Source organism: Schistocerca piceifrons, chromosome 7, assembly GCF_021461385.2.
Source record: "Schistocerca piceifrons isolate TAMUIC-IGC-003096 chromosome 7, iqSchPice1.1, whole genome shotgun sequence".
Lineage (NCBI taxonomy): Eukaryota > Metazoa > Arthropoda > Insecta > Orthoptera > Acrididae > Schistocerca > Schistocerca piceifrons.
Genome location: NC_060144.1, coordinates 50665846 through 50680955, shown reverse-complemented (window position 1 = coordinate 50680955; position 15110 = coordinate 50665846). Strand labels below are relative to the sequence as shown.

Here is a 15110-nt window from a genome sequence, read left to right as displayed (position 1 = left end):
GGTAATGACCTGAAAGACATAAGTTGATGTGACAAGTGCATATAACATCCATGTGCATGTGTGAATTCAGTCCGCCACCAGCAACAGAGGAGTGAATTTTGGACAGTGCTAGCCATTTTTATGGGTAAATGTCAGAAAAACTAATAAATAACTGCTGCCTGAAGATACCAAAATGAGTTTCAACAGGTAATACAGCAAGAGATGGCCATGAAAGCTATAACAATTTCATATTATTGTATTTTATAGCTTCTAACTTTTCAAAAAGTGAAGCTGCTATATATTTCCTTTTTAACTATTTATTTTTCCCACAGAAAATACTGGTGTAAGTACAGACATTGTCTTACCATCCAGTGCAGAATGGCAGCATGACAGAATTTTCTCTGAGAACAAGTGCCATTAAGAACATGTACATACAACTGAACTGATATGATAAATGTCTACAAAACAATCACACCAAATCTTATAAAAGTTGAATAGTAGGATGAAAAAGAACCTCAGATAATAAGAAACCCAGGACTTCCCATTCCATCCTTGACAATTAAGAACACACATTTTATGTTCTCGAATAATCAATGTTCTACTGTATGTAAATTATATGAACAGTTTGAGTTTATGTTTGTCCTACATCTAAGTGTAATAAGCACACTACAAGAATGATGATAAGATGAAATATAATCAAATCACCCTATTCAATATAGATTTGGAAAATCATAAATACTTACAACAATTTGTCTTACCTCTATCCGAAAATTTGTTTCTATATGCAAACAAATGTCTAGATTTGCATTTAATCCTTGTAATATCCACAAGCATAAACTATGCCAAGGTTCTGTTCTGTCCTCCAGAGAAATTAACTCTGATATTTGCTTGTATTGAAATACATTATCTTCTGGCACTGTCTCTAATTTTTCTGGTGGTACATCCAAGATGCCTTTTGCTCCTGTAATTGACACAAAAATCAAATGGCTCTGAGCACTATGGGACTTAACATCTATGGTCGTCAGTCCCCTAGAACTTAGAACTACTTAAACCTAACTAACCTAAGGACAGCACACAACACCCAGCCATCACGAGGCAGAGATAATTGACACATTTCACAAACTTATCTCTAAGTAATCAGCTAGATGTACCTTACAAATAAGTGAATAAAATATATGTTTATTAAAAAGACATTCTCTCTCTCTCTCTCTCTCTCTCTTTCTCTCTCACTCTCTCTCTCTCTCTCTCTCTCTCTCTCTCTCTGTCTCTCTCAAACACACACACACACACACACACACACACACACACACACACACACACAAATCACATATTTATTCGTACAAGCAAGCATACCCAACGCATAGATGACTGCCATCTATAGCATCTCAGACCAGAATCCAGCTGTCATGTAGAACAGAAGCAGCAATCTGGAGAAGGTGGGGAAAGGCAAGGTATGCCAGGATATTCGTGGGCGGAGGGAAGAGTGTTGTCTGGTGGAGCATGCAGGGATTAAACTGCTAACAAGCACAACATTGGGAGGCTGTGTGGCAGGGACATGAGGATGGGATAGGGCAGGAGGAGGGAGGGGGGGGGGGGGGGTTGGCGGGGAAGCAAGGAGCAATAAAGGAAAGGGGAGGGCAAGGGAACAGATGGGCAGATGCATAGGCAGAGGCGGCACACAAAGAGGGTGATGGGACAAGAGTAGGGAGGAAGTGACAAGACAGAGGGGCAGAAACTGTTGGATGGAGGGTGGAGAGACAGTAGATTACCGTAGTTTGAGGCTGGGATAATTATCAAAGTGGAGAATGTGTTGTAAGGAAAACTCATTTCTGCAGTTCAGAAAAGCTGGTAGTGGAGCTGAGGATCAAAAAGACCATGAATGTGAAGCAGCCATTGAAATCAAGCAATTTCTGTTCAGCTGCATGTTGTGCCACAGGGGTCTACTTTGCTCTTGGCCACAGTTCAGCCACGACTGTTCATATTGGTGGACAGCTGGTTAGTAGTCACACCAATGCAAAAGGCTGTGCAATGATTGCAGCAGAGCTGGTATATGATATGGCTGCTTTCACAGGTGGTGTGGCTTCTGATAGAGTAGGAGAAACCTGTGACAGGACTGGAATAGGAAGTGCTGGATGGGTGGAATGGGCAGCTCTTGCACCTGGGTCTTCCTCCCTGAGGTTAAGGGTTGGGACTGAGAGTGGCAAAGCAGTATACTAGACAGTTGATGGTGTTGGGTGGATGGCAGAACACCACATTAGGAGGGATAGGATGCCCTTATTTCCGAACATGGTGATAGGTAATCAAAGCACTGATGAAGCATGTGGTTCCCTGTCTGGGGTGGTAATGGATGGCAAAGGTGGCACTCCTTTGTAGCTGCATCTTTGGGGGGATGGGAGGATTGGGGATATCTGTTTGCAGACTACATCTGAGGGGTAATGCCTGTCTGGGAAGGCCTTGGTGAGACCCTCAGTATACTGTGCAAGGCAAGGGAGTTCTAATCACTGCCAATATGATGTCCTCTGCAGAACACGCTGTATTGGAGGCATTTTTTGCTGTGGAAGGGATGACAGCAGTTGCAATGCAGGTACTGTTGGTGGTTGGGGGATTTAATGTGGGCAGAGGTGTGGATAAAGCCATAAGAGAGAAGGAAGTCAATGTCCAGGAAGGTGGCATGTGGGGTTGAAGAGGACTGGATGAAATAGATGGGAAAGAAGGTGTTTAGGTTGTGAAGGAATGAGGATAGAGTGTATTGTCCATGAGTCCAGATTATGAAGATATCATCAGTGAACCAGAACCATACTAGGAATTTGGCACTTTGGGAGACTAGGAAGGTCTCCTCCTCTAGAGGGCCCATAAACAGGTTGGCATAGGAGGAAGCTATGTGGGTGCCCATGGCTGTGCCATGGATTTGTTTGTATATCTTCTCTTCAAAGGGGAAGTATTTGTGAGTTAGGAAAAAGTCAGTATGGTGTATGAGGAATGAGGTAGTATGTTTGGAGTCTGAAGGATGTTGGGAAAGGTTGCATTCAATAGGGATAAGACCATGGATGTGAGGAACATTAGTGTATAGGTAAGTCACATCAACAGTGATGAGTAGGGATCCAGGAGGTGAGATGGTGGAGAGTTGATGAAGGAACTGATGGGTATCATTGACATGGAAGGTTACATTATGGGCAACTGCTTGGAGGCATTGGTCAATAAGTGTCGGAATTCTTTCAGTGTAGGCCCAGTAGCAGTTACAATAGGACATCCAGGATTTATGATGAATTTTTTTTTTTTTCAAATGCAATGTGTGATCTTTTATGTGACTGTATAATATTCAATCTGTAGGTCTTAATATTGGGGTTTTATGCCCAGTTCCAATAACCAGATTAATGTCAAAAGCGTATGTTGTATTTTTGTTAAAAAAAAGTTTTCTATACATGTATCATACTTTGTGTAAGCTTATGTATATTCTTCATGCTTTGTTTTTTGGGGCATTGAATTTTCCAGTTAGCTGTTTTCAATACCTATCTGGTCAATTCAATCAGGGGTTTATGTAGCAAAGCAAGCTGGGATCCATTCCCATGTTGTTTTGTTATTTGCCTCTTTAAATGACTTCTTTTTGCTTTCTTAGTTATCATTAGTGTTAGTTAGTGATATGCCATAACATATAGCTATCATTCTGTAATTTCAAGTATAAGACCAGGTCCAGATTTGCTAAATTATATTAGAATAATTTGCTAATTAATTTAAATGATTTCAAGTAACTAGTTTTGCTAAAGGTTCATTTCAGTTAACTAACAGTAATTATTTCCTATTCCAGTCACATTGTTGACATGTAAACAGATGTAGCTATTATATTAATGGCAAATTTAGGAAAGTAACCCATAGAAATTCTTAACGTAATTTCCATGACATGGTAGGAACATCTGAAATTAATTGGCTTTTGGGTAATTAACACTTTTATGTATGGTATTGATTATTAACCTGTTTTTGCAGTTTCATCATCAAGATGGCTTATTTCAATCAAAACTCTTGTTGTAACATAAAGTTCAGAACAAAATTAATTTTGGAATGGAGAGCAGTGGTCAAGGGGAAAGCTGGGAGGATGTATTGGCAGAGGGTGACACACAAAGGGGGTGGGAGAATGAGAACAGGGAGGAGATGATATGACAGAGGGCAGTGGAAATTGTTGGGTGGAGAGTGTGGGTACAATAGGATAGTAAAGGTTGAGAGTGGGAAAATTTCAAGAGTGGAGAATACGTTGTAGGGATAACTACCATCTCTGCAGTTCAGAAAAGCTGGTGTTGGAAGGGAGAATCCAACTGGCTCAAGTTGTGAAGCAGCCATTGAAACAAGCACATTATGTTCAGCTGTATGTTGTGCCACAGGGTGGCATACCGTGATCTCGGCCACTGTTTGATGGCAGCTGTTCATACTGGTGGACAGCTGGTTGGTAATTATACCAAATAAGAAGCTGTAGAGTGATTGCAGCAGAGGTGCCCGTGGCAAAGGACTGGGATTGGGAGTGCCATAGGAATGGACTAGGATGTTGTGGAGGTTGGGGTGGTGACAGAACACCACTTTAGGTGGGGTGGGAAGGATCTTGGGGAGGATCTTGGGAAGGGTCTACCTCATTTCAGGGCATGATGATAGTCAGCCTGGCAAAGGATGTGGTTCAGTTGTTTGAATCTGGTGTGGCACTTGGTGGTGAAAGGGGCACTCCTATCATAATGCTTCTTTGGGGTTGTGAAAGGATTGGGGATGTGTGGGTAAATGGGACAGGAGATCTATTTGTGGTCTAGGTCTGGGGGATAGTGGCTGTTTGCAAAGGCCTTGGTAGGACCCTCAGGATAATCAGCAAGGCAGTTCTTCTCACTGCAGTTATGCCATAGTTCCTTCATGACCATCTAACACCTTCCTTTGCCCACTTTCATGTCATTCCCGTTTCACCTATAGCACTGCTGCAACAACAGACTCCTGGGCCATATTTCTGCACCAGTTCAGAAAAGTATCACTTTCCCTATTTAAACCCAGTCCCATGCCCTGTTTCTTAAATGCTGCCTAAATCATGGAATTTCCCAAAATGACCTAACCATAAAAATTCATTTCTTTGGATCCCAATCCTCCTTTCACAAAGATTATTGCCTTTTCAGATTCTGCTAGTCCCCATCCCACAAAAACCTGGTACTGCAAAAATGCATCTCCATTGCACAGGCATCCCAGAACCACATCTGCTTCCTCTGCAAGATACTGCTACTGTGCAATACCTACTACATACAACACATATCTGAAATTGAAGCCCTTGCTATCCAGCACCTGGAGGAGCATTCCAGACACATCCTTCATAATTTATCTAACCTGCTGACATCCTACTGGCATTTCAGGGTACCACTATCCCACCCCTTCCCCAACCACAGCATTCCTCCTTGTTAACTCCTCACAGCACCCTGAGCCTGCCTCACTGACCTTTTTTTCCTTTCTGTATCCCCCAAAACTCTCTACCAACACTCCACCAAATCCAAAGCTGAAACATTCCCATACTATTATTGTTAGTCTTTGCAGCAAAACCTTCTGCTGTGCGGAAGATTCAGTCCTATCCAAATGTCTCACCTTTAGCCCTGCACATGACTTTAATTATTTTGGATTTGTGAAGAAAGAGATGAAGATACAGTAGAAAAATTTGGATTAGGAATAGGAAATGAGAGAGGTGAATGACTAGTTAGTTTCTGTAAGGAAAATTCATTAGCAGTGGGGAACACATTATTTGAACACCACAAAAGGAGATGTTACACATGGATATCAAATTTTAATAGGGAAAGATATCAGTTGGACTACATCCTGATACAAAAAAGGTTTAGGAACTGTTAGAAGAATGCCAAAGCTTATCCAGGAGCAGATATAAATTCATACCACAACCTAGTAGTGGGAGAAATACAAGTGAATTTGAAAAAAGTCTGGAGAGGTAAAGCAAAAGAGAGACTAAACACAGAAAGACTCAAAGAGGTAGGAAAGGCATCAGATTTGGAAAACAGATTTATGGAAAAATGGGAAAGAGGTAGTGTTGATGAAAGTGTTAATGACAAATGGATAAAAATGAGGGAAGGACTCATGGACTCTGCCAAAGAAGTACTAGGAATTAGAGTATCCCAAAGTACCAGGAAAGAATAGATAACAGAAAACACATTGAAAAAGATGGAAGAGCGGAGAAAGTGGAAAAGTGTAGAAACTGAAGAATGCAAAAAGAGGTACAGGAAACCGAATAATGAACTAAAAAGAGAAACTGAAGAAGCAAGGGAAAAATGGATGAAACAGAAATGCAACGAAATAGAGAAAATGGAGAAAGAGAGAAAGTATGAAATGATGTATAGACTGGCTAGTGAGATAATTTTTGAATGTAAAAGAAAGAGGAATAACATGGAAATAGAAAGAGCGGATGGTACTCTTGTAGAACAACTACAGAAGGTTTTGAACAGATGGCAAGAATACACTGAATGTCTGTACAAGGGGGATGAAATACAAAATTAAAAAAAGGTTGAAGAGGAGCAATATGTGCTGGAAGATGAAAAGGGATTCACCATCTTGGAAGCAGAAGTAGAAAAGGTGCTGAAGGAGATGAAGAACAGGAAGGCATGTGGAATTGATGATTTGCCAGCAGAACTGTTGAAGAGTCTGGGAAACAAGGCAAGAAAAGAAATAGTCTATGTCTGTAACAAGATATATGACAAAGGGGAATGGCCTGAGGACTTCCTTGCAACAGTTATGATACCAATAGAGAAAAAAGAGAAACACTAAAAAATGTGAAGAGCATAGGACCATCAGTCTAATTTCGCATGCAGCTAAAGTCTTGCTGAGAGTGTTGAATAGAAGGTTATATGGAAAGCTGGATAGAGGGATTGCAGAGGAGCAGTTCGGATTTAGAAGAGGAAAAGGAACAAGAGATGCTATTGGCCTGCTAAGAACTATAGGGGAAAGATATATGGAAAAGGGTAGAGAAATCTTTGCTGTTTTTATAGATTTAGACAAGGCTTTTGACAGAGTTCAGTGGAACAAGCTGATAGATATTTTGAAGAGGAAAGGAGTAGACTGGAAAGAGAGATCACTGCTACAGAATCTATATTTACACCAGAAAGTAAGGATAAAGATTGGAACTGAAATTTCAGAAGGAAGCAGCATTGGACGAAGTGTTAGACAAGGTTGTTGTCTTTCCCCACTGTTGTTTAATGCATACATTGAAGGGATTATTGCGAAAGGCTTAGGTGGGAAAAGAGGAATATGTATTGGTGGAAAGAGAATAGAGTGTATAAGATTTGCTGATGACATGGTATAAGTGGCAGAAAGTGAGCGGACAGTGAATAACATGCTGAAAGATCTGAATGAAGCTTGTGTGGAATATGGGATGCAAATAAACACTGCAAAAACAAAGAGTATGATCATCAGTACAAGATGCAGACTATCCAATATTAAAATAGGACAATCTACCTTTAGCCAAGTAAGAGCATTTAAATATCTTGGGAGCACAATAACTGAAGACTTGAGATGTCACCAGGAGGTGAAAACTCGAATTGCCATAGTGAAGGAGGCATTCAACAGAAAGAGTAAACTCTTATGTGGCAAATTAGATAAAGGACTAAGGAATAGGCTTGGCAAATGTTTTGTCTGGATTGTGTCACTATATGGGGCAGAAACATGGATGCTGAGATGGAAGGATGAAAAAAGGTTAGAAGCATTTGAGATGTGGATGTGGAGGATAAAAGAGAGAATAAGCTGGATGGAAAGAGTGAGTAATGAAAGAGTATTGGAAAGGGTGGGTGAGAGTAGATGTCTGCTGAAGGTTGTAAGAGAAAGGAAAGAGAACTAGTTGGGACATTCATTGAGAAGGGAGCACTTGCTAGCAGATGCTTTGGAAGGATTGGTTTGTGGGAGAAGACTGGGAGGAAGAAGGAGATACAAGATGACATAAAGGGAAGAGGAAATTATGCAGACCTGAAGAGGATGGCAGAAGATGGGACAGCCTGGAGAACTACCATGTGAATACCTGCCTTTTAGCAGAACACAGATGATGATGATGATGATGATGATGTGAAAGACCCCTGCAATGGAAAAACTTCTTTGCCATCACTCTCCCCAATCAAAGCCAACCGAATTTCAATACTGAACACTATCTCCCCCAGTTCATATCACTATCTGATCATCATCTTTCCCCTCTCCCACCTAACCACCTTCTGGTCACCTTCCAGGAATTCCTTACCTCCAACTTGGCCTCACCATCATCCCCAACATCCTTTCATCAGAACATTAACCTTTCAGAAGAAGAAATGACAGCCATACATAACTTCAAAACAAATGTTGACCTAATCATCCTACCTGCATACAGATGTTCCACCACTGTCATGAACTGCAGTAACTACCTGGCAGAAGGTCTCTGGCAATTATCTGACTCCTCTACCTATAACATCTGCCACAGTGATCTTATCCAAGAAGTCCAACATAGCTTCCAATCCCTGTATAAAGCCTTAGGGCCTTCCTAGAACATCTCTCCCCTGTATCAATTTCCCGCCTCACATGTATGATAGCCCACACACCCACACGATCCTCAAAATCCACAAACTCAACTCTCCTGGATGCCCCACTGTAACTATTTATTGTGCCTCCACTAAAAGAATTTTGGCACTCATTGATCAATGTCTCCAACCAGTTGCCCATAATGAAACCTCCCATTTCAATGATACCAACCACTTCCTTCACTGACTCTCCAGCATCCCCATCCCTATGTCTCCTGGATCCCTACTCGCCACTGTTAATGGCACCTCCCTACTCATCACCATCTGTCATGCCTATGGTCTTACCTCTATTGAACACTACCTTTCCCAATACCTTCATAATCTAAACACATCACCTCATTCCTTATACACCATACTAACTTTTTTCTAGCGCACAAATACTTCTTCTTCGAAGAGAAGATACACAAACAAATCCACGGCACAGCCATGGGCACATGCATAGCTTCATCCTACACCAACTTGTTTATGGGCCATCTAGTTTCCCAAAATGCCAAACCCTTAGTATGGTTCTGATTCACTAATCATATCTTCATTATCTGGAATCCTGGCCAAGACACCTGATCCCCATTCCTTCACAACCTCAACTCCTTCTCTCCTGTCCATTTCATCTAGACCTCTTCAACCCAGCATGTCACTTTCCTGGACATTGACCTCCTTCTCTCTGATGGCTCCATCCACAACTCTGTCCACATTAAGCCCCACAACCACCAATAGTACCTGCATATCAACAGCTGTCATCCCTTTCACACCTAAACATCCCTCCAAAACAGCCTGGCTACCTGGAGATTTCATATCTGCAGTAACAAGAGCTCTCTTGCGCAGAATGCTGACAGTTGCACCAAGCCCTTGACAGACAGACATTATCCCCTAGACATAGTCTCCAAATAGATGTCCCATGCCATTTCTCCAGACAATTCCAATCCTTCCACCACCACTCACCATCCAACCCCTTGCCACTAGGATATTATCCCTGTGGAACACCTGGGTGCAAGATCTGTCCAGTCCTGGCACAGGCTTATCGTACCCCACAGAGTCCGAGCCATTGAAGCAGCCATGTCATACACAGTTAGTTCCTTTATGACCGAGGCTATTAAGAATAAAATCCACTAGTCTCCCCCTGACCCAGCACACAGCTGAAATTGTTTTAAAAGTGTTTTCAAACAGTCACTGCAGTCCGTTTTTGGAACTTCATTTAGAACTGCAGTACAATTTTCTTGGATGTCCTTCACTGCATTGTAACAGTGCCAGCTTCAATTTGGGGAACAACACAAATTTGGCAGGGTTCAACTTTGGTGACTGTAGTGAGTGATCAGCACTGTGATCCAGAAACTTGTGATTGATCTTCATTTTGTGAGGCGGGGCTTTGTTGAGGCAAAGTGACCAGGAACCTGCCTCTCAGTATTCTAGCTGAATTCAATGAATTCTCAACGTCAAACACAAAACGTAACACGAAACTTGATGTTGCCTCACTACTCCATCACCATTTTCTGATAAATGTCGGACACATACTGTTACATTTGCGACCAGGACACCTACTGCAGCAATGCTAGTGCTCTGACCTTCTCCAAGGCTGTTGAAACTTCATGAATTGTAATGCCACACCTCATCCAGAGATAGCATTGGAGTTAAGAATTTTACACAAGCAGTCTTAATGGGTCTGGGACACACTGTGTATACTAGTTCTGCTGCAATCATTGCACAGCTTTTTATATTGGCATGACTGCCAACCAGATGTCCACCAGTATGAACGGCCACCACTAAGCTGTGGTCAAGAGCAAAGTAGAACACCTTGAGCAGAACATGCAGCATAATATAACATGCTTGGTTTCAATGGCTGTATCACTACCCTAGCCTCTGGACTCTCCCCTCCACCATCAGCTTTTCTGAACTGTGGACATGGGATTTATCCTTGCAACACATTCTGCGCTCCTGAAATTATCTCAGCCTCAACCTACAGAAACCTACTGTTCCTATACCTCCACCCAACAGTTTCTGCCCCCTCTGTCCTATCACTTCCTCTCATTTCTTCTTCCCTCAATGTCTTTCTGTGCTATTCTCTGTCAACACACCCTCCTATCTTTCCCACTGCCCACCCTCTCCTTTTTCACTCAACACTTCCCCCCCCCCCTCCCCTCCTTTCTCACTTCACTGCCCCACATCCTCCTAAAACCACACCTGTTGGTAATCGAGTCCCTGCACTCCCTGCCAGAAAGTGCTTCCCTCTTCCCATCCCTCCCCTCTGCCGTACCCCGCTATCCATCCCTTCTCCTTGTCATCCCCTCCAGATTGCTATTTCCATTCCACGTGGCAGCTGTATACCGGTCCAAGCTGCTGTATATGCCAGTTATTTGTGTGTGAGGTGTGTCTGCTTGTGTGAATGAATGTGTATGTGTTTAATTTTCCGAAGAAGGCTTTGGGTCCTGCAACCTTAATGTGTAACTGTCCTTTTGGTGTGCCTGTCTGCAACTCAACAGGTCATCTTCACAATGAGTAGCACTCTATCTTTTCCTTATATTGTTTCCATTGCTTGATTCTACCTACATTTCAATTATTTTTCAATCTGCTGTTTCAGTTTTTCTTCATAGACACCATGACAACCTTGAAGAAAAAAATGGATACATGGATACAGGAATCTTCACTGTTCGTACATAATGCCCTGGAGCAGTCAGTATTCCCCTCACAATAGCTATAACCTCAGTGCTTGCTCAGTCACATGAATACCCTGAGACACAGGTCTACAAAGCTCTCTAGATGGAAACTTGCTGCCCCCTTTTATGTTTCTGTAAATTATTTATTGGTCTTTTTTTTCCAGGGAAGAGTGAAAGATGCTCACCCACCACATTGATGAGACTGGCGTAAATGAAATTTGGTTTTTATTAAGCTGGTAGATGTAGTGTTGCCACATGACATCATTATAGAAGCCAAATAGCTGTGCCACATTACTGTTGACTGCCACGGTGCCACATGCAGATTTCACCAGGAGCATCCTCTTACAAGGCCATACCTACCAAATGAAATGAGCTTATGGCATCGTTGGCCGGGAGGCCCCATCCGGGGAAGTTCGGCCGCCAAGTACAAGTCTTATTGCAGTCGACGCCACATTGGGCGACTTGTGCGCCGGTGATGAGAATGAAATGATGATAAGTACAACACAATTCCCAGTCCCCGAGAGGAGAAAATCTCCAACCCAGCCGGGAATCAAACCCAGGCCCGCTTCCATGGGAGGTGAGCACGTTACCACCCAGCTAAGCAGGAGGACCATGCCTAACAGAATCCTGCTTATAAGCTGGCCTATATCCAATCTGAGTCAGTTATAATTCAGAAGCAGTGTTTATGCAGTGGAAATGCTTGCTGATCTGTCTATTCATTTGGTTACCACTATGGATTTGATTTAGGCTGTTTACTCTTAAGACTGTTAGTAACTGGCTGGGCCCTGACACAGCAAAAGTTGTACTTGGGTTGGATTGCTTACTTGATGACACCTTGCACACTACTCTGGTGTGTGTTCTGCAACTTATCTCAGGCAGTTGAACTAACAGGGGTGACTCTCCATTGGTTTTGAATGTAGATGACCTCTTCAAAAGTAGTGACAACTTGGGCCCTGTGATGAATGCAGGTCAGAATTTGAACACTTGTCATTGGGCAAGAATGGGGGTTTACAACCAGGGAGCAACTACAACAACTGCTAATGCAAACTGCATGGGGTTTTCAAGAGTTAAAGGCAGCAACATTACCAGCAGTGCAAGTGTTAAAAAATGGAATTGGTACATCTTGCATGCCATCCACATCCATCACTTTTCCACCCTTTTACCAACAAAGTGAATAGTGTGACACTTACCACCAACCAATGCAGTTACATTTTACAGATTGTGGTATTTTAGACATGGAAAGACCAAAGATCACATTTTCATAAGAAAATACTGAACTATGTCATACTATACAGGAACTACAGCCACTAATGAATCCAGCAGAACTTGATTGCCTGGAATATTGTCTTTACTATTTAGAATATTTCTTGAGAAAGAAATACACTACTGCAGACAGGATAGAATTTTTGCAGTGAAAGATATGCCCAATCCATCTTATGTAGACTGGTCTGCTGATCAATATTGATTAAATAAGAATTGCAATTTTCAATGTTTGTGTGGGCAGAATTATGCTGACTCTCTAATAGAGGATATTATAGCAAGTCTTCTACATCTACATCTAGATCTATACTCTAAAAACCACTGTGAGGTGCATGGCAGAGGGATACATCCCATTGCACCAGATATTAGGGTTTCTTCCTGTTCCATTCACATATGAGGCATGGGAAGAATGATTGTTTGAATGCCTCCGCGCATGCATTAATTATTCTAATTTTACCGTCATGACCTGTGTGTGAGTGATATGTAGGGTGTTGTAGTATATTCCTAGAGTAATCATTTAAAGCTGGTTCTTGAAACTTTGTTATTAGACTTTCTCAAGATAATTTATATCTGTCTTCAAGAGTCTGCCATTTCCATTTCTTCAGTATCTCTGTGTCACCATCCCATGGATTAAACAAACCTGTGACCATTTGTGCTGCTCTTCTCTGTATGAATTCAATATCACCTGTTAGTCCTATGTGGTATGGGTCCCACACACCTGAGCAATATTCTACATGATTTGTAACCAAGATCATTTGTAGACTGACTGCTTTTTCCCAGTGTTCTAGCAATAATTCGAAGTCTACCACCTGCTTTACCCACAATTGAACATATGTCATCACTCCATTTGATATCCTTATAAAGTTTTACACCCAGGTATGTGTATGAGTTGGCTGGTTCCAACAGTGACTCATTGAGATTAGAGTTATAGGATACTACATTTCTCCATTTTGCGAAGTGCACAATTTTTTCTGAAGACAGGCATAGTGAAGCCAGCTTTTCTAAAGGAGTAAAGCTCCCACAAATCCTGGTCCTCCAAGTTGGGGATTGGGGAAGCAGCTAACAACCCCTTCCTTTAAAAAAATTCTTGTTCAGAAACCTCAGAGTAAAGAAGCCAGATGGATTTATGGACGACGACATGGCACTGTTAAAGGCAAATGAAAATGAAAAAATGATGTGTTTATTGGAACCTGGAATGTACAATCATTGTACAGTGTGGGGGCCCTGAGGTCACTGCTAGATCAACTCAATAAAACCAAAGCAGGCATAATTGCCCTACAGGAAATACGATGGACTGGACACGGAGTGCTTGATATGGAAAGCTGGATAATTTTCTACCATGGTTCAGAGAGACACCATGAATTTGGTACAGGGTTCATGGTAAGACAAAAATTTTAACACCTAGTGAGTGGATTCACTGGAATAACATATAGGATCACATATGAGACTGAGTACTCGAATCTCAAACTACTCATTTATCAATATACATGCACCCACAGAAGTATCAGATGACCAGGATAAAGACACCCTCTTTGAGAACCTCGAGAGAACTTATGACAGATGCCCTGTGTATGACACTAAAATAATTATTGGAGACCTCAATGCACAGATTGGTAAAGAAGAACATTACCTCCCAGCAACAGGAAAGCACAGCCTCTATGAATACATAAATGACAATGGCCACAGAGTCATTCAGTTTGCACTGTCACATAACATGGCTATAGGTAGCACTAAGTTCCCACACAAAAGGGTTCATAAAGCAATATGGTGTAGCCTTGATCAGTATACCTTCAACCAAATTCATCATGTAATTATTGATGGCAGGCATTCCTCAAACTTACTAGATGTACGAACTTACAGAGGAGTTAATGTAAATTCAGACCACTACCTTGTAATTGCGAAACCAAGAGCTTGAATATCCAAAGCAAGACAAGTCAAAGGAACACCTCAAAATAAGTACATGGTATTGAAGTTAAAAAATGAAGACATCTCTAAAATGTACTCGGAGCAGGTTGCTGAGAATCTTGCATTATACTCCGGTAGTGTAATTGATAACCTGGATCAGGAATGGAACTCTTGCAGGGATGCAGTCATTAAAGCAGCAGAAGAAGTGCTAGGGAAAGAAGGAAAACAATCAAGGAATTCCTGGTTTGCTGAAGAACGTATGAGAATAAGTCAGGAGAAAAATCTGGCATACAGGAAAATGCTTGAGAAATCATGTACTCACTTAGTGGTAAGAAATTATCAAGATAAAAGGAAAGAAGAGAAGAAACTGCATCAGAGAAAGAAAAGGGTCTGGAAAAGAAAGCAGACTGAAGAACTGGAGACAATTGGAAAAACAAATTATGTTAGAAAATTTTATCAGAAAATTAATAGTGAAAGAGGAGCATTTAAGCCGCACATCAACCTGTGTAAAAGTAAAAATGGGGCACAACTAACCAATGATAAAGACGTATTGGAATGTTGGGTAGAGTATTTCAGTGAACTGTTGGATGCTTCAGAGTCCATTAATGAAGATATCCCAGTCACTCCAGAAGTTGATGCCATAGTCCCTCCCCCTTCCCAAGGAGAAGTGAGCAAAGTAATTGCCCAATTGAAGAACAACAAAGCAGCAGGGACTGACAATATAACATGTGAAATATTGAAAGCTGGAGGAATTGAGCTAAATCATAGGATC

At 41.7% G+C, this 15110-nt stretch overlaps 1 protein-coding gene across 2 annotated transcripts in view; it reads right to left on the bottom strand.

The window, feature by feature from the left end:
* The window catches only part of LOC124805310 (protein broad-minded-like), a 292053-nt gene that overhangs the window by 163176 nt on the left and 113767 nt on the right, over positions 1-15110 (bottom strand). For both annotated transcript variants that reach the window (XM_047265826.1, XM_047265827.1), the window contains exon 3: positions 738-940. In XM_047265826.1, the coding sequence (XP_047121782.1) occupies positions 738-940 (203 nt within the window). The remainder of the gene's footprint in view (positions 1-737; positions 941-15110) is intronic.